This window comes from Trachurus japonicus, chromosome 6 (assembly GCF_045865225.1).
Source record: "Trachurus japonicus isolate A0001 chromosome 6, Traja_1.0".
Classification (NCBI taxonomy): Eukaryota; Metazoa; Chordata; class Actinopteri; order Carangiformes; family Carangidae; genus Trachurus; species Trachurus japonicus.
Genome location: NC_140912.1, coordinates 21,267,691 through 21,287,705, shown reverse-complemented (window position 1 = coordinate 21,287,705; position 20,015 = coordinate 21,267,691). Strand labels below are relative to the sequence as shown.

General features: G+C 41.6%; 2 protein-coding genes and 1 pseudogene across 2 annotated transcripts in view; 2 read left to right on the top strand and 1 right to left on the bottom strand.

Moving 5' to 3' along the window:
• Positions 1-6,799: 6,799 nt before the first annotated feature.
• On the bottom strand, positions 6,800-10,094 carry LOC146986118 (uncharacterized). The gene is made up of 4 exons (XM_085779740.1): positions 9,897-10,094; positions 8,844-8,924; positions 8,367-8,551; positions 6,800-7,715 (listed from the first exon to the last, which is right to left on the bottom strand). The coding sequence occupies exons 1-4, from the start codon at positions 9,988-9,990 to the stop codon at positions 6,834-6,836; spliced, it is 1,242 nt and encodes a 413-aa protein (XP_085635866.1). The 5' UTR covers positions 9,991-10,094; the 3' UTR covers positions 6,800-6,833.
• A 4,960-nt stretch (positions 10,095-15,054) lies between these two features.
• On the top strand, positions 15,055-16,892 carry LOC146986117 (endonuclease domain-containing 1 protein-like; annotated as a pseudogene).
• Positions 16,893-18,696: 1,804 nt separating this feature from the next.
• Positions 18,697-20,015, top strand: part of LOC146986113 (endonuclease domain-containing 1 protein-like) — a 28,779-nt gene continuing 27,460 nt past the window's right edge. The window contains exons 1-3 of the mRNA XM_085780457.1: positions 18,697-18,796; positions 18,880-18,974; positions 19,060-19,177. Coding sequence (XP_085636583.1) covers positions 18,722-18,796; positions 18,880-18,974; positions 19,060-19,177 — 288 coding nt within the window. The 5' untranslated portion in view covers positions 18,697-18,721. The remainder of the gene's footprint in view (positions 18,797-18,879; positions 18,975-19,059; positions 19,178-20,015) is intronic.

Sequence of the window (20,015 nt, the reverse complement as noted above, 5' to 3'; positions counted from 1 at the left end):
CAAAGGGAAAGTACTTTTTTTTTTGGAACAGATGGATTGTTGCCAATGTTGTTTACAGTGAAAGGACATTTGAGGGAATGCATATAGAAATACAAAATATAGTCGCAAACTCAAGTGGGTACAGGTTAAAACAAAACATCTTTGTCTAACTTAGTGGACTGAATAGTGATTTTTTAAAACTATAAAATAATCAATTTAATAAGTAGAGTTACTGTATTAGTAGATTTTGAATTGGTGTTGTAGGATTAAGTTGCATGTTGAGTCTCATTATAAGAATGGCTGATGTGGACGTCTTGTCATTGTAGAGTTGTTAATGTATTTAGAGTGAGGCTAATAGGGATCTGATGAAATAGACAAATAAATAAATGTTATTACGTAATTTACATCTTTTTCTCTCTTGACCCCTAAAGACTTCTTCTATGTCTTCATCACATCCAACACCTTCACATTCAGTCTGCAGCCATGTCCTATAATGTAACATTACTGTATATAATGCATTTGAACAATAATGACATCAGTGATAAGATGTAAAAGCAGTGGGGTGGTCCTAGTGAGGGAGGGGTGAGTTAAACAGATGGATGGAGGTGGTGGTGGGGGGTTCAACCATTGGTGCTGGTGACAGACAACCTGCAGCATGTGAAGCCACAGCCACACTGATGATAGGTGGCTGAAGGGAGGGGGTGAGGGGGGTTGAGTTTGAACCATAACTAACCAGAACAAATGAAGTACATGTTTTCCTTTAATATTTCAACAGTACAAATTATATGTGACTTAAGAAACATGACATGAGGAATTACACAATCGATTCACATTTCTGAACATCATATTCATTGAGAACATTCTGGCCCATTGAGAAATCACCTGAGAGAACGAGTTAGAAAAACCTATTCAGCTGGATATGATGACTTCGACTATTAGAATAAGTGAGAAACCAAAAAATATACCTACGGTACTACGGTATGAGCATCAAAACATCAGTCTTTTTCAGTCTCTTCACCACCTGCATTAGTAAAACACTGGTTACTGTACACTGAGGGGCTGGCAGATATATTACAGCAGGGACCACTTTACACAAATGTCATGTTCATACTTCTTTTTTTTGCCCAAAATAAAACATCCAAAAATATTTAACATTTTACAACATACTGAGAGAAGTTTAAAGTCTTACAAAGTGTGCAAATGTCACCGTACGGTCACGAGACGACTTCAGATGAAGGCACCATACTTTTTTAAGTTTCCACTCTGTCTACCACACCGCACACGTCAACACTGAACTGTGCTGCGGGGTTAATGTTAGTCAAATTGTCCTATACAGCTGATTCTCACCGGGGCTGCCCATCAACTTAAGAGATAAAGTCTTTAAAAAGCACAACAAAATCAAAGTACACAAAAACAAATGCATTCATAATGCTCCCAGGCACAAATGTTGATGTGATATGCCACTTAGTGTTTACCCATTTTAGCCACAATTTCAATATGTGCATGATTTTTATTTTTGTTTAAGTATATTTTACTGTAAAAAGGGTCGGGTTGTGACTGGAAATGTTCAAATGGTTGTTTTAAATTTATTTTTGGAAACTTGCTTTATCTTGATTTGTCTCTACTAGCTGATGGATTTGGAAAAAAAGTGAAAAATCAAGTAGAGGTCTAATCTGAGATTTTTCATTGATTAGACACAAAACCAACCGTTCATCCATCAGAATTAAACCTTTTAACCCCAAACCAAACATTATCAAATGTTTAGCTTCTGAATTGAACTCTTCGAAACATTAGTCAACTAGCTAACAAAACAGTTAGCAGTGTGCTAATATCTGTGTTATTCACATTTTGTGCTTAAAAATAATTCTTCAAATTTGACAAACTACCATTAAATCACTTTCATTGGTTTAACACACAAAAAAAAGGTCAAACTCTTATTTAACTGCAAGCTAGCAAAACGTGACCAGCTAAAACTCAATTTGGACCAAAAGAAACAAATCAAACGGTGAGATAAAACATTATCTCATTTATGTGTTTTTATAAAAAAAAAAAACATCTTTAGCTTCAACAATGGAGCATTTGCTACTTGTCGTACCATTTTTTGGTGGTTTCAAAAAAATGTCCTATGTTTCCAAAGCTATCGTACATGCTATGTTAGCAGCATAGATGCTGAGAATTGCATGATTATTTTAGCTGTCCATATTACAGAAAATGTATCGGCTATTGATTCAGCCAACAAGTAGGCTTGTTGGTCGAACACAACACGCCCTTTTTCTGAAGGTAATCTGAAGGCTAGTCTTCAGAAAAACTAAATATATTAAACATGAAGATGCTAAGACTGATTCTTGTCTTATTTCAGTGAATGTCCACTAAAACCTGATGGAATAGAGATAGTGTGAATCACGTAAACACTTTAATTAAACCATTAGCTTAATCTGGTTGTTATCATGAGCATGTAAACAAAGCAACTGGCAGCAAACTCAGCTGAGCGTAAAATAAAATAATCAAGTCAAGATTGAAGTAAAAACACAAAAGGCAACATTTGCATTTGGGCAACCCCCCCCTCCCGTGTGTTAGTGCAAAATCATCTCTTGCAGTGTAAAAACCCTGAATCGCAGTTCAGTGGCACTGACACTAATACTGATAAACCCACAGAGATGCACATCACCCGGCTTCACTGCATACACCGAAGTTCAAGATTCACAAAGCCACAGTCTGAGCACCACCGGAGAGATTTAACCAAACAAACTGTGGCTGAAAAAAGAAAGAAGAAAAAAAAAACAAAAAAAAAACGGGGGCTACAGTCTTCCTCACAGAGGAGAGGTCGGGTTTTTAAGCATGACCTCGGAAAACACACAAAAAAACAGCGTGAAAAAAGGTCACATACGACAGAAGCAGTTCCAGGTTTTTAAAACGCAGAGTCCGTGTGCAAAGTTCCCTCCTGCAACAGAAGCAGATCGATCGATACCGTGATCCTTCCGACGGTGACTAGATCACACCAACGTCGTCCGATCTTCAGAGCCGCTGCTGCTGCTTCCTTTTTTTTTTTTCTGTTTTTGTTTTTAACCCACCACCACCTATACTGGCTACTACACTCAAACAACCAGTTCATCAGCAAAACAGATTATTTAGGGAAGAAAAACAAAACCTCCAAACACATGATGGTCAGGTACGTTCTTCACATCACAGTCGGATCTTTGCAAAATCTATATGAAATATTTCAAAGTTCACCCCTGGAATTAATAAGACACGTTTCTAAAAAAAAAATTTAAAAAAGCATCTGGAGTCGCTGCTGATGTTTTAGGAAGTGATTAAAATTGAGAATTTCACTGCTTTGATTCTGTTTCAGCAGCGTTAGCCAAACAGGAAGTTTAGGTAGTTTATCTGACTTCAGGCCGGGTTCGGAAAAACAAAAAAAAAACAAAAAACAGACAGTGAGTGAGTGTCATGACTTCCTGTATCTCGCCCTTCAAATTAAAAGCCCTACAGCCTTTCATATACAGTTCAGTCATATTGATTTTGACATAATTTTGACAAGACACGGCTCCAATCGACCAATGACTTTTTGGTCGACTAATGCTTGATCGACTATTTGGGGGCAGCCCTACGCAAGTCTAGACGAAGACTAGGCGAAGAACGTTGAAAAATTCTGACGTGCTAGACTTTCCGTCGGGTCGTCCTAGATGCAAAATTGCTGTTCGTCAGTTATGTTACACTACACGCCCGCTCATCGTTCCCAACGTTCATAATTGGACGACAAAATATGTGACCCGTTCCATCAAAATGAGTCGGAAGTCGCAACGTTCTATTTTTAGATAATCAGCTGATAACATGGAAAACCCATAGAAAATCAAAAAAAAATTTTTTACCCTAATTTCAAAGCAATGACATTCAAAAACAATCTCCCAAAATTTCACAGTCCAGATAATTGAGGAAAGGCACGTAAATGATGATTAAAGTTGACCTGCAACTTAAACCCTCTGAAAAGGAGTGTTGCTTCGGTGCAAAACATGAAATATCTTCTGAACCGTTCATGATAGAGACGAGCTGTAAACTGCATCTGAATCGCGGGATTCTCCGCTTTCCGACGGTCATTGAATGTTGCCTCTATGACGAGAAGGGACGGATACAGAAACAGATGCTAAACCGAGTAGCATCGACGCTAACAGAGCGTAGCATTGATGCTAACAGAGCGTAGCATCGATGCTAACCCGAATGTAGCATCGATGCTAACCCGAACGTACACGCTTGCACATGTTTTACAAAATGTCAACAAAACATGACAACTTCTGAAACGTTTATGATAGAAACGAGCTGTAAAAAGCATCTGAATTGTGAGATTCCCTGCTTTCCGAGGGTCATTGAATGTTGCATCTATGACAGCAAGGGACCGTATAGGGTGTGTGTAATCACGTGGTACAGGAACAGATGCCAGAGTCACTGGCAAAAACTTTAACTGCTATTTTCTCAGGTTTTAGAACGGAATAAGAGAGTAGGAGATCGTAATTCAAATGGCCACATCTCGAAAACCATTAAATGTATGACTTTGACTAGGGTATCATTTTAAAGCTTATTTTCTAATCTTTCCATTGATACCAAAATCTCAACTTTGAAATTTGGGTCACTGTGACTCATTTTGATGGATCGGGTCACATATTGTAAAACAAAAGAAATCGGCCTGTAATTGTGTAGTTTAGATACTCCGAGGACAGAAGTGACCCCTAGTGGTGATAGGGTGAAATGTTTTGATGAGCTGGTCCTCTTTGGGTTTGGGACTCGTGCTCTACTTGCATGTGCACGAGGACGGGGTGATGACAGGTGACGCAAACTGTAAAAAATAAGACGCAGTACATGCAAAAGCTGTGCGTCACTTCTTGGACACGTTTCCACTGGGCTGCTTTTAAATCTCCTGGTTCATCTCAGCTCTCAGTGGTTAAAGGGACAACGAGGAGTTTTGGAAAAGCGAAGCGTTTTCACACTACATTTATGAGCCTCCGCGTGCACCGTAAAATTCTTTGACCGGCGCAAGACGGACTCATGTTTTCATTCATCAATAATTAAAGTCAGAGGTTCAAAGACGATCACATACCGTCATAGTTCTGACCATAAACGGCGATTCGGCTGCGTTATTCTCATGACTCGCCATGAAGGAGCATTTCCGCCAGCACTTATAATAACAAAATAACGATAGAGACAAAACGATATATTTATCGAAAATGGGCCCATTAACAAGTGTGGGTAGCGGAGATTCATCCACATTAACGTGAGACTTTTTTATAACCAAATAGAAACTCCTCGTTGTCCCTTTAACTTGTTTCTAAACTCTCTCCAGCTCAGCGAGATGCTTCATTTTATTTTTTTTTTATTATTATTTCCAGGTGTGAACGAGGCGACTGACTCGTCTATAATGAGTTAATTTCCCCTCCCTGTACTGGAATGACATCAATTATCCCCTGAGATCTCCCGTTATAGATTCCCCTGATATAAAACACCACCACCACGACGGCATCACAGAACTGAAGCAGGACTATATCAACTACGCAGCCAACACTATTACGTCGTTATACCAAGAAGCTGTTTACATTACAGTGAAGTCTATTGCGTATCCTGTATCTGTGAGAGGGGGAGGGGCGCGTTGTGTTGTGTTTGACGGGGGGGGGGGCTCACAGGCAGGTCACATTTACAGGTTTGAAGAGGAAACACGTCAAATTCTCAAGTTTCACGAGCACTGGACTCAAGTGGGGGACGATAATAATACAGTCGACCAGTCTGACGGGGGAAGAACAGCTGCCCTCGGTTTGTTTATAGGAAAATATCTAAATACCACGGGAGGGTGGAGGAGGAGACGGAGCCGTGAGCGGCGGCCGAGCATGATGGGAAAAAGGGAATAGAAAGGTGCAATTGGGTCACTTCACAGAGGACTAAACCCAAAAGAAACAACTGGAGCACTCAATATAATGCAGGGGTTTAATAAAGGTGCACAACACCTAATGTTTCGACGCGGTGTGCGTCTTCATCAGAGGTAAGCAGAACATAGGGTGACACAGCTGGTTATATAGTCACTACCTGGAGTTCATTCATTTCATTCATTCAATTTACACTCACCAAATGGGCCGATACATAATCAAAGGGCAACTTGGGCCCGCCCACCAAGAATAGGCTACACAAAAAATATACAAAATAGCCTATAATTTCATTGGCGTAAGGAATGAAATGAATGAACTCCAGGTAGTAGGTGTGGGAGAAAAAATCGATTCACATAAATATCGCGATATCTTTTTTGACGATTTTAAATCGATTTTTTATTTTCAAAAATCGATTTATTATTTTTAAAATATTGTGCAATGTGCATTTGTTAGCCTTTTTTACATACAGAGAGTACAGGTTTTGAAAAGGGTTTAAGTTCACTTTATAATGGAGTATGTTAATTTATAGGCTTCTACAGTATTTGTGTGCAGATAAATGTTAAAAATGCAGACTAAAAATCGAGAGAATCGGCAATATCGTAGAATCGCAATTTAAATCGAATCGCCATCCAAAAAAATCGTAGAAGAATCGAATCGGGAGAAAAGCATATCGTCCCAGCCCTACCAGGTAGTGACTATATAACCAGCTGTGTCACCCTATGTTCTGCTTACCTCTGATGAAGAGGCACACCACGTCGAAATGTTAGGTGTTGTGCACCTTTATTAAACCCCTGCATTATATCGAGTGCTCCAGTTGTTTCTTTTGGGGTTTAGTCCTCTGTGAAGTGACCCAATGCACCTTTCTATTACCGGTCCTGTCTGAGAGCACCGTTTCACCGGCTGTAGCACGAGAGCACCCCTCCTCCTTTTGGGGAAAAAAGGGGAAGTTCAGGTCCACGCCACTTTGCGCGAGATTGCCTGTTTGAAGCACTCGGGGTCGACGTTGCCGCCGGGCCGCAGCGCCCTCTCCAGCCCCACCAGCACGTTCTGGTGACTCTCCCTGATGTTGACCGGGTACTTGGCGCGCAGCAGCTCGTAGGCGGCGATCAGCCTCATGTTCTGCTTCACCATCAGGTACTGGATGATGCACGTCGGCGCCAGGGAGAAGCCGTCGCGGCAGTGGACCAGGACGCGCTTCCTCTTCCCCGCGGAGGCGTCAATGCACTCGTTGATGTCCTCGAAGCAGCGCTGCTTCAGGGACGGGCCGTCGCCAAGGGCGCCCGGCACGTCGCCGATGTCCACCTTTAGGCGGGACCAGCTGTGGCGCGCGCCGCGGGAGCAGGTGCAGGGGATGAGGCTGAGGCCGGGGCCCGGCTCGCCCGGCACACAGCTCATGTCGATGATGCTGTCGATGTTGTTGCGGCAGAGCGTGCGGCCGTTGTACGCCGCGTTCAGGTTGCCCACGTAGATGTAGTCCGTCACCTTGGAGATGATGGGCTCCGAGTACTGGAAGTGTTCGGGGCCGCCGGCTTTGGGCTCGGGCGTGTCGGGGCCCCGGGCGCCCGCCGGCCCCGTGGCGGCTCTCCGGCTGTAGTTGCGCAGCTTCTTGGAGCCGGAGCGCGACGGCGGGTTGGAATCGGACTCGGAGCTGCTGTTCCAGGGCGGAGAGAAGAGCGAGAAGCGGCTCGACGACTTGCTCTTGTTGAGGATCTCCACCGGGCTGGACAGGCCCGAGCTGGACGCCGTGGTGGACGCCGAGGCGCAGAAGAGAGACGCTCGCTCCAGGGACCCGGTGCTGCTGGCTGCTCCGGCACTGTGGGCCTGCTCCATCTGCAACACACACACACAGATATAAACTCCTATATGCTTAACCTACAACAGTAGGGAAACAAATTAATTCATGCAAGAATCACGATTCTTATCCTCTACGATTCTGGGTCAATTCATAAACTTTAAAAATCGATTGTTTTATTAACATAAAATGCATAAAGCTGTGTTTTTAAAGCAGAAGTAAGCGATCCAGTCGTTTTGGCTAACTTCTTGTCAGCCGATGAAGTTAGCAGTCCCCGCCCTCGTCCCTACGTCACCACATGCACGTGCATTCCTTGGCTGAACACACAGAGAGGACCGCCCTTTTATGCCGTTCTCTCTCCTCATTGGATAAAGGTTGTAGGATACAAGGAAAGTTTTCTCCTCGGCTTACAGCAGAACAGAGTGACTGACAGACCCGTTTTTCAGACCAAACACTCTATATAAGTGATTGCCGTCGGAAGATATAACTATTTAAGACTTATATTAACACAAACATTCCACTTACTTCTGCTTTAAGCTAGTTAAAGTGCTGCAACTCTCGCTGTTAAGTGATAAGATGCTCTATTGAGTGTCTGTGACGAGGCTTCAGCAACCCGATCCTCTATCATCGATGTTTTTTTTGCCATTATAAAATACTCACACGCTGTGATGGTCTTCTGTTGGACATACCTGAGCTTTGAGGTTGTTCTTCCACTCCTGCGTCTCCAGAGCTTTGAAGCGTCCACTGCTGTCGGAGGACACCGACACGCAGAGGGGCCGGTGGGCTCTGGGGGGGAGCTGGGGGGTGAGGGCCCCGGGGACGGGCCTCGCATCGGCGTGCTCGCTCCTACTCATCATCAGATTTGGACAGGAGCCTGGGACACAGACAGACAAATCAGACGTATAAGTCACAGTATTTGACTCTTCTGAGACAATAAAAAAAGTTTGTCAACTCAAACAAACAATAACGGTTAGTGATTAGAGACTGACTTTAACAAACATTATCAGTCATATTTCTGCTACATAAACTAATACTTGGATAAAACATGTGCAAGAAAGTGAAACTTTTCCACACAATTTGTATTAGATAGGTGGTTGACAGGATGATGTGTGAGACCTCTGCATAAAGACCATATAAACCAATAGATCCAAGGTAATTTCACCCACCTGCACATTCTGCGTAGGTAAGGGACTGAATCAGCAGTGTGTTCTGGGTTTTCAACAGGCTGTGCAGAGTCCTCGCTATACCTGCAGAGGAGAGGTCACTTTGCTGAGAACGTATACAGTGGCATGCTAAAGTTTGGGCACCCCTGGTCAATTTTTTTTCCTTCTTCTTCATCTTTTACATGTTCAAAATGACAGAAAAGTTAAAGGGCCTGCAGCAAAAGTTTGGGCAGACTGCATGGTTAGTACCTATGGCCCCCCCTTTGGAAACTATCACAGCATGTACAGTAAATAGCTTGTCTGATACCTTACTCAAAGTTATTTGCTATTTTGCTCCCTTTTTTGTTTCAGACTAGAGGAAAGAAACGGTAGAAAATCCACATTCAGATGTTCATTTTACTATTAGGCCTAACTATTAGATTTCTCCTAAACTCACCAAAAGTTATCCTCCTGTTGTCTCAGCCATGTCATGTCAGGTATCGTAAATAATCATGTATAATTACGTAACATTATAGCACATGATGCAAATACTCGGAACTACTTGCGCTTTTGAAATCACTCCGCCCAGCAGCCTTGTCAGGAATGTAGTTCCCGCTACACATTTGCCGTGAAAACAACTCTTGTCTGGTAATGTTACATGATTATTCCAGGGCATGGTGAATGTGCAGGTCACAACTTGTCCACCAGAGTGTTGTGGAGTTGTTGGATTGTGTATTTGATGAGTTTGATGAGGGACAGGGGACCTAGCTGTACCATTCACCTCCATTGTGTTCACTGAGCAGCTCACGTCTCTGCACCGCGGATCTCAACACAACATGCACCGATAATTAAAGGTCATGAACCTACAGCTATGACTACAGGGATAATGGCAATAGGCGAATTTTCCCCAAAATGTTGAACTCTCCCTTTAACAGACATTTTGACCAGGGGTGCCCAAACTTTTGCATGCATACCACTGTATCTATCAGATGCTTGAGGATGCTGATGGAGATGGAGATGGAGGTTTTAGAGGAGCGTTGTTGTTGTTGTTGTTGTTGTGAAGCCACCGGCCCTTACCGATCCGTCCATGCTGCGCGCGGAGCACCTTTGTATCCAGCAGCTCGTGCGCACTCAGGTCTCTACAGTTGCTCCACTCTTCCTCGGCTTCCATGTTCCGCCTCCTGCGGACAGAGGAGGCACGGAGAAGTAGAAACCCCGGCTCTTGCGGCCTGTCATCGTCTTAGCCAAGCCGAGCGACGCCTCAGCTCCATGGGACGGACATCATGACTGCAGCGGCGTGGACAGGACAGGACAGGACGGACTAGGACGCTGCTGCAGCTCGTCTGCGGCCGCTGCAGCTCATTATGCCCCGACCCGACGACAACAACTCACTACTACATCCGCATCGTGTGTCGGCTTGTTGGTTTGTCGGCGGCCGCTCGCGCTCGACACAGCCCCCCCCAACAGCGGCGACAAACACCGTTAAATGTGATTATTTACATGGAGCTCCTCCAGCGGTTAGCACTTAGCAGCTACGGCTACTGAGCAGCAGCAGCGGCACCGTGACCAGCCGAGCGAGCGGCAGCGTCACCAGTGACGCGTCGCGCATGCGCCCTGCGTGGCACGACGTTTTGCCCTCAGCGAAGACTCCCAGGTTCGGTAAAAAAAAAGAAGAAAAAAGACAAAACCTGACACAGGGCAGTAGGGGTCTCCACTCCCTACCAGCCAAATTAGTAGTTAAAGTTAAGGTGAGAGCTCGGAAATGAGAGCAGGATCTGTGTATTTTCAATCAAAAAACATACAAATGATCATCTAGGGATGCTACTGTAGATGAAGGTATTGGCGAATGAGTCAAGTTATCTGAACACTGGCATAATAAGGCCTCCCTAATAATTAGAAAAACAATTTTATTTAAGTTACGCTAATAATAATAATATAATAATTACTTACTCAAAAAAAAAAGATTTTTTTGTATCATCAGCAACATAGTAATGACACTTCCTCCTTTACAGATTGAGTTAAAGAGTGCTGAAGCGGAAGCAGGAAGTAACGGCGCCATGGGTCCTTAATTCGGAAAAAGTCTCCCTACAATTGAACGGGAGTCCAAGTTTTATTTCGTGATCCGTTTGAATTGAATCTGTTTAAAACATCACGTTTCATGCCGAGAAATCAGCAGTTTGTTGTAAACCTATTAAAATAAAATTCCGAAGAGTCCATAACCAGAAAGACTACAGGTCGTGATGTCACACCACAGAGCGTCTTCACACAAAATACATTCTTCCATTGCCGTTTTACGATAAACTGCTGATTTCTCGGCATGAAACGTGATGTTTTGTTTCTTTAACGTTTAAACAGGTAGAGGACATATTTTTTTCTCATGGCACAATTCAATCGGATCACGAAATGAAACTTTGACTCCCGTTCACTTACATGGAGAATTTTTCCGAGTTAAGGACCCATGGCGCCGTTACTTCCTGCTTCTGCTTCGGCTCTCTATTATGAGCCCGAAGCGGCTCCCATAGTACATTTTTACATTTTATTTCCTCCATTTTGCCAGGATAATGAGGTAGATTTTGTGAAATCTCTGGAAAGGAACCTTCATTTTCCTGAGATAAACACATAATTAGGGCTAAAGCAGTTGTTTATCTTCTTGATGTGATTAGCTATAAATAAAAATCAGAAATTGACGACCATGGCTCTCAATTCCGTGTTTTAAAACACTGGTGCCCTGCTTCCTTAGCTAGCTAGTAGTAGGAGAGGCAACATTAGCTTTGCATAGTGTAAATAAAAAAATAATTCTATATTATATTTCTAAGAGTGAACACAAAAAATATCACATCTTTTTTTTTGTAGAAATAAACAACTTAGGACTTTCGCGTGACATAATTGCACATTGTCCTTAAAGGTTTTGGCTAAAATAATGTCTGTGTTTCAAAGGGTTAACAAATGCACAGCAACACAGTGATTAAATAAACAATGCAAGCAGACCAACAAAATAATTTTAAAAAATATATAGGCCTATATATAATATTAAAAAAAAACCTATTGCATGCACTTCGATCTATAGCCTACAGAAACAAAATGAATTATTCAATTATTCTTATAAAAGTAATTAATTCTTCCGAATTATTCTTTATTGTTTCTCATCAGCTCAACAGTTACACGATGTCCTCCAGTTTCAATAAACACAAGCTTTATAGAACCAGTTGACCAATAATAAAGTTACACATTCATGCTTAAAAAGCTCTAAATAATCAATTAAAACACTGCATCTAAACTGAAACTACAACTTTTACAATTGACTTACCGTGTGTGTGTGTTTGAAGCTGGTTGTTGGTGTATCAGCCCACTGACTGAAGCAGCAGCAGCTCTGAATACGAACAATTATCTGCACTGATCTGTAGCCTGTGTGTGTGTGTGTGTGTGTGTTTTCCTCTCCTTCTTCTTTTTCTTGTGTTTTAATTGGATGGCCGAGTCTCTCTCCAGGTATCCTGGTAACCCGCGGACCAGCTGATGTCACTGCTCTCCATGATGAAGTGGGAGTGGATCTGGTCGCCTTTGTCAATAAGCAGAGAGAGTGAAATTCAGAGGAGATAAGACCGACAACAAAAGGCCCACGTCTGCCATGATGTCATTTACTGTAAGGTGAATAAGACACACACTGGTCATCAGAGCATGTTAAGGTGGTTTTAGTGGATTAGCTCCATTGTTTTTGCTAATTATATAGATAAAGTCCATTAAAACCACCTTAACTTGTGTTAATCCATGAATTTAACTTATAATTAACCCTGGGGCCCTGAACTTCCTCCTTTACTGAGGAGTTTGTTTAAAGCACAAACAAAAAAGTGATTAAAATATTATTTTTTAAATTTGAACCCAATGTGAATCAGTCAGAAAAGCATGTAAAATGTATTGTAATCTATTATATTAGCTGCTAAGTCTGAGTAAACCTACATGCAGAGTACAATATGAATTTCTGGCACCAATTTCAAAATGGAAAATCCTGTAAAATTATAAACTTTATTTTCTTGCATTTATACTGGTGCTTTTTGTTAAATGACACGAGACTGTAACCTATCTACTGTATATGTATAAATATATTAAATCGTTTTACAGAAATTTTCTGGCATCTTTGAAGCCAGTAAATTTTTTTTTTGTTTTTTTACAGTGTACACTTGTTGCCTAAACTGAACATCCCACATTTTTTCACATTGTTTGTCAATTTGCAGTTGTTTTTATTTTTTATCTTTAATGAAAACTGAGTGTCAGGTTTGAGTTTGTCCCACGTCGGCAGCATGTGATGTTTGGGTCAAGCTGCAGTGGCAGGAGGATGTTGTGTGTGTGTGTGTGTGTGTGTGTGTGCGTATGTGTGATGTACGTAGTGTGAAGTGTCAGTGCGGACAAGAGCGGACATTTGCATTTCAAAGAGCCTCCTCCAGCTCGGCGCCTCATCACCGCTGCCTCCTGCAAATCACCCTCTCTGAGGCACCAGGTGCAAAACTGTAATAGGGCTGAGCTGAGCTGAGTCTACGGCAGCCCGCAGGGACCACAGCTCATTATCATTAGAGAGCACAACTGTGATGCTAGAAAAAAACAAACAAAAGGAGTTTGTTGTGTGTATGTTTGATGCCCAGTCGTTAATTTTGCTGTTATTTATTTACATTAAAAGTTCATCTCTGTTTGCATGTGACTCTGTTTTTGTACTTGTGGCTTTAGTCACACAGGAAACAAACCAACGCCTCTTTGACGTCTTTAACAGCTCTGAGAACTTCTGAGAAATTAATTGTTGCTGCAAAACCACAAGCAGCATGTGACCAGATTATTTGCAGTTGATATCGATGCACAGTGGTGAATTACCCATCATCCCCTGGTATCAAAAGCTGACAAAGGCCAACACTACAATACACATGTCTGCTTTAGTTTGGGCACATAGAAAATCTAATACCATTTGGGAAAATCAATTTTAAGGTTCAAATTAACTCAAATACCAAATGTTTTCAACAAAGATAAAATCACACACTCATTTTTAAATCTGATTTTATTTGGACTCCACCTCTGGGAGGCAGATCTGGCATCCTCAGAGGAAATACAGGCAGAAACTATACACAGACTCACAAACAAGTTCAATGGATGAGAGAGTTGCTAAGGTGATATCAAAGAAGGGCTCCTGTGTTAAAGGGATAGTTCACCCAAGATTGAAATTTCACTCATTATCTAGGCTACTCACCCTCATGTGGACTAAGGGCTGGGAGAAGTTTCAGAGTCCTCCGTGGCTTCTCTGAGTTACAGGGGGTCTCAGCGTAGCAGTGCATGTCCATATAACGGTTGCAAATGGATACCAACTGTCTTCGTAACAAAAAGACACACCAAAAGACATCCAAATACCTCCGTGCTGCTCGTATGTATGTCCATCTTGTATTGAAGCCTGGACAACAACATCAACAGCAACATGGACATTACATACGAGCAGCATGGAGGTATTTGGATGTTTTTTGGTGTGTCTTTTTGTTACGAAGACAGTTGGTATCCATTTGCAACCGTTATATGGACATGCACTTCTACGCCGAGACCCCCTGTAACTCAGAGAAGCCACGGAGGACTCTGAAACTTTTCCCAGCCCTTAGTCGACATGAGGGTGAGTAGATAATGATAATAATAGATAGATAATTTAAATTTTGGGTTAACTATCCCTTTAATATGTATACTTGATCTGTGAAGATGTTTTTGACTGAAATAGCATATGATTTCAGTAAAATAATATCCAAATGCAACAAAATACAACAGATTTCCATTTTAAATTCTTTACCAAACTATTGATTCTATTAAAACTCTGATTTGCAAAATAATTTGGAACAATAATTTTCAGTCATTAAAAAAAAATACTGTTCTCATCATCGTTGGTAGGTTTCCAGATAAGATTATTGTTCAGGAACATAAAAACCCTTCTGGTTAACTCATGCTCATTATAATGCTCATTTGATGCATTTAGTGTGTTGGACTCTTGCTGTTACAGGAAGCTGGTGTGTTTTTTCTTTGTAGGACCAACTGCGACCTCTCACCATATATCTCACCTTGCTACTTCCTTTTAATTCATGTATATAAGGTAGGGACAAGTGGTCACCTCCATACAGTGGTCGATTGTCTCTTCACCCTGTTGAGAATCTTGTTTTTTTTCTTCTTCTATACTGTTTTATTGGTGCAGACCAACGATCGTGATTAACAGCTTTCATCCAGGATGCAGAGCTTCACTGTGTTCTTCCTTCTTCCACTCATCTTCACCGTGCACGCAGAAGTTGTGCAAAAGTTTGGGGTCTGTGTTTTGTTTGTCAACATTTAAAAATATATGATAAGTGGTAAAACAGTAAGTGTTCATATTGTCTGTTTCTTTTTTAAGGGTGCGTGTGATCAGTTCTTCTCCAATGGATTGGAGCCACAGCTGGAGGACGAGGACTCCACAAAAAAATATGCTCACATCTGCCTGACATTTTAAAACCAGTAAGTCACAACTCTTTAACTCTGAATTAAAGTTAAAATCGAAAGTGTTTAATTTAATCTTTGCACAAACAGGTCCCACTTTGCCACGCTGTACGACACAGCCAACCGTATTCCTGTCTACTCTGCTTATATATATGAGAAGAATAATGAAACAGACCAGATCAAAGATCAGTGGTGTATTGAGCCTCAGGTATGTCACACATGCACAAATACACAAATACACAGTTTGAAATGTGAAATAATGGAAATCAATGAATCATTTTCAGTAAATGAGATTACTGGTTAAATTTGTCCCAATAACACAGAAACTTAATCTGAGATTTGTCTGATGTGCATTTTCCACCTTGTAGCTGGTAGATAAGCTCTGGGAAAAGAACATGATGACGGCTGGAGATTTGAGCAAGAAGCATAACACCACCACCGTAGACGACATGGGAGATAGACAGGCGACAGAAAGGGACTACACTGCTCTTAACAGATCCAACCGTGGTCACCTCAATCCCAATCAACACCATTCAGGTAAGGAAGGCTGGAGCTGGATGTTACCGTTTGTCAGTTTGTGGTGTATGTTTTTGCAAAGTTGTCTCTTTGTTAATGTTTTACAGGTGTTGGCCGCGAAGCCACCTTCACCCTGACCAACGCGGTTCCACAGAACAAAGAACTGAACCGTGGTTCCTAGAAAAACTATGAGAAAAAACTCAAGATCATTTTTAAAGACTGCAAAACAGCCTATGTTGTGGTTGGTGTGATTCCCTCTGCAAACAAACAAGTTAAAGGCCGTGTCAACATAGAGAGCCTAAGCGGAAGCAGGAAGTAACGGTCACCATGGGACCTCAACTCTGAAAAACTCGCCATTCAAATGAACGGGACTGAAAATTTTATTTCGTGATCCGTTTGAACTGTGCCATGAGAAAAAAATATGTCCTCTACCTGTTTAAAACATCACGTTTCCTCCCGAGAAATCAGCCGTTTGTTGTAAAGCTATTGTAGAATAAAATTCAGAAGAATCTGTAAGCAGAAAGACTACAAGTCGCGTAGGTGACGTCACACACCAATTGCCGCCCTTTCCCGTGTCAGTTGGTGACGTATTTTTTGTGGGACACAGATCTGTAGTCTGTAGAGCAGTCTTTACACAAAATACATTCTTCTGTTGCCGTTTTATGATAAATGGCTGATTTCTCGGCATGAAACGTGATGTTTTAAACAGGTAGAGGACATATTTTTTTCTCATGGCGCAATTCAATCGGATCACGAAATAAAATTTTCAGTCTCATTCATTTGAATGGCGAGTTTTTCAGAGTTGAGGTCCCATGGCGCCGTTACTTCCTGCTTCCGCTTAGGCTCTCTATTCCTGACTACTTGTGGCACGCCTACTGCTGCGTGGACAAGGACGATCAGCCGTATTTGAGCGGTGCTGCAGCGGTGAGGAATGAAAATACTGAGGTAGTGGAGTGTTCCCTTGACAGCCTCAAAGGATTCTTTGCAAAAGTCAGACCAAAAATAAATCAGCTTTTTTTTAAAGACTGCAATGCAAAAATCAGCATTGGTGATGGAAACTGTGCAAGTGTTGTCCCTTGAAGGAAATGAAAAATGTATTTTCCCAGCTTCATTCCATATCTTCATGTTCACTCTCTTGATGACAAATTCATGACAAAATTCTTAATATCTTAAGTGTTTCTTACATCAAATTCATGGCGTTCCATTAGCCGTTAGCATTAGCATTAGCCTACATTAGCAACATTAACAGCTTTCATCATGGTGCACCTACCCACAATCCCCTTGGCTTAAATATCCATGAGGTCCCTCCCTTACATTAGCTTCTTGCTCTCAAGGGGGCAGTTGTCGGTCTGAGAAGTGAAGCTCACTTCCGCGTTCAAAAAACTGCAATCCCCCCGGCTGTCGCTGGGGGCTGGCTCCAGAAGGGAGCAACTCCAATTGAGCCCCATGTTAAAATAGCCGATTTTACAGCTTAAAAAAACATATTTACAGCCTGGTACATTTTATTTTTTTGGTCTCAACCGATAGTTTCTACCCCCGCACACACTCTGAGGGGGGTGAATTTTTTTTAAACTCTACCGTTTTACTATTATTAGGTTTAAAGTTCTGGCCAATTAGGGCGCAGAACCGTTGAGTGACAGGTCCGGAGACCGCTGCTACGAGGCCAGTGGGCGGGCCCTCGGCCGGCCAACGGCCGCACCGCTCCAAATATGGCAAGTAGAATCCAACATGGCGCGGTTCAAACCCCCGTAGTAGCGGCACAAAACAGACTCCCCCAAACCAATGGGTGACGTCACGGACGCTACGTCCATTCTTTTTACAGTCTATGCTTGCTCCACATTATTGGAATGAAGGATTTCAGGTTGACTCATTGGTACCAACACACAATTTACAGGTTGAATTGAAAAGTTAATTACAGTAACTGTAATTGTCATTTTATTGTTTGTTTTTTTAATTGTATCATTATCATTCTTGCTCTGATTGCAAACATCTGCTCATCTGCCAATATTGTTAAATCTAGTGTGTTTTTAAAGAAATTTATTTTTCTATTGTTTATATCGCTGTATTGATTTCTAAATTTCTGACATTCTCAATCTCTGTGTGTTTTCTAAGGATTTAAAGAAATAAAAGATGATGACGATGATGATGATATGATTAAAGACTGTTTTTTGCACATGCTTCAATTAATCAGAATCAACCACTACAGAGACAATGTTCATATGTTGTACAATGATTTTATAGAGAGTTTGAGCTATGTTAGCATTATTCTAAAGGACACACATCAAAAATATAATGTTTTTTTTTAACATTAAATTTATTTAATTTTTGCTGTGTACCATCTTCATTTACTATTCACCAGTACATACCACCAAATATCCACCACCACATATACTGATGATTACATATCTCAACAAATCCTCAAAGTGTTCCCTATTCAATGACACCAAAATTATTCAAATAGACCTTGTGGTTGCAGAGATATACTCATTTTATTACTGGTATGCAATTTTCGAGCAGATGCCTGGAAAATAGGCTCAGAGAAGAACAGGTTAAGAGCCTTATAAGTCAGTTTATGCGTACAGTAATAATTAGGAACGTATTGTAAGTGTTGTGATGTGTAGGTGACAGAGGGAGTCAGCTGAAATACAAAAATGTCATCAAAGTTTCAGGTATCTCATGCTGATTTATGCTGATTTAATGCATTTAGTTTGTTGGACTCTTGCTGTTACAGGAAGCTGGTGTGGTTTTTCTTTGTAGGACCAACTGCAGCCTCTCACTACATAAATTAACACTTTGTTACTTCCTCTAATTCCTGTATATAAGATAGAGACCAGTGGACACCTCCATACAGTGGTAGATTGTCTCTTCATCGACTCTACAACAATCGTGATTCACAGTTTTCATCCAGGATGCAGAGCTTCACTGTGTGCTTCCTTCTTCCACTCATCTTCATCGTGCACGCAGAAGTTGTGCCAAATTTTAAGGTCTGTGTTTAATTTGTCAACGTTAAGAAACATATCATAATTGGTAAACTGCAAATGTTCATATTGTCTGTTTCTTCTTTAAGGGCAAGTGTAAGAAGTTCTTCTACAGAAATTCGGAGCCACAGGTGCAGAAGCCCATCAACGACTACGTCCACATCTGCCAGAGATTTGAAAACCAGTAAGACACAACTCTTTGAACTCTAAATTCAAATCTAAATTAAAGTAAAAATTTCAAAGTGTCTCACTTAATCTTGCACAAACAGGTACTGCTTTGCCACGCTGTACGACACTGCCAACCGTATTCCTGTCTACTCTGCTTATATATATGAGAAGAATAATAACAAATGTCACCGGGAAGATCACTGGTTTATTGAGCCTCAGGTACGGCACACATGCACAAATACACAGTTTGAAATGTGAGATGATGGGAATCAAACAATTATTTTCAGTAAATTAGATTATTGATTAAAATTGTCCCAATAACACAGAAACTTAATCTGAGATTTGTCTGGTGTGAATCTTCCACCTTGTAGCTGGTAGATCGGAACTGGGAAAAGGACATGATGACGGAGGAAGAGTTGGTGCACCATATGGGAGATAAACAGGGGCTAGATTCGGACTACATTTTTTTTTTTTTTTTTTAAGGTACTTTATTAGTCACATATACAGCTAGTACAGTGAAATTCTTTCTCTGCATTTAACCCATCCCTGAGGAGCAGTGGGCAGCCGCGGTGCAGCGCCCGGGGACCAACTCCAGATTATGAGCCAGTGCCTTTGGTCAGGGGCGCTGACTGGAGGATTAACCTAGCCGACATGTTTTTAGTGGTGGGGGAAACCGGAGCACCCGGAGGAAACCCACGCAGATTGGTTTTAAGGATTACAACCGTGGTCACCTTAATCCCAATCAACACCATAAAGGTAAGGAAGACTGCAGCTGGATGTTACTGTTGATCTGTTTATGTACAGTTTTGCAAATTTGTGTATTTATTTTACACTTATGAATTGAATGTCTTGTGTTTTCTTCTTTGTCTGTGTTTATTTTAGAGCACTGATTCCCAACAAGACAAGACATTGTAGTTTAAAGAATCAAAAACCAACTCAGTGTAGTTTTCCGTCTCCTCCCTGAGCCACTTGTCTGATTGGCGGACTGTTTTCTGAGTGATCCAATAAAAATAGCACATATGAATATAACACATCGGTGGGGGGGGGGGGGCTGTGG

Coding starts and splice junctions, on each gene's coding strand:
- LOC146986118 (XM_085779740.1), bottom strand. CDS start 9,990: ATGGAAGCCGAGGAAGAGTGGAGCAACTGTAGAGACCTGAGTGCGCAC. Junction 8,925..9,896: donor CGCGCAGCATGGACGGATCG/GTAAGGGCCGGT, acceptor TCTCCTCTGCAG/GTATAGCGAGGACTCTGCAC. Junction 7,716..8,366: donor AGAACAACCTCAAAGCTCAG/GTATGTCCAACA, acceptor TGTGTGTTGCAG/ATGGAGCAGGCCCACAGTGC.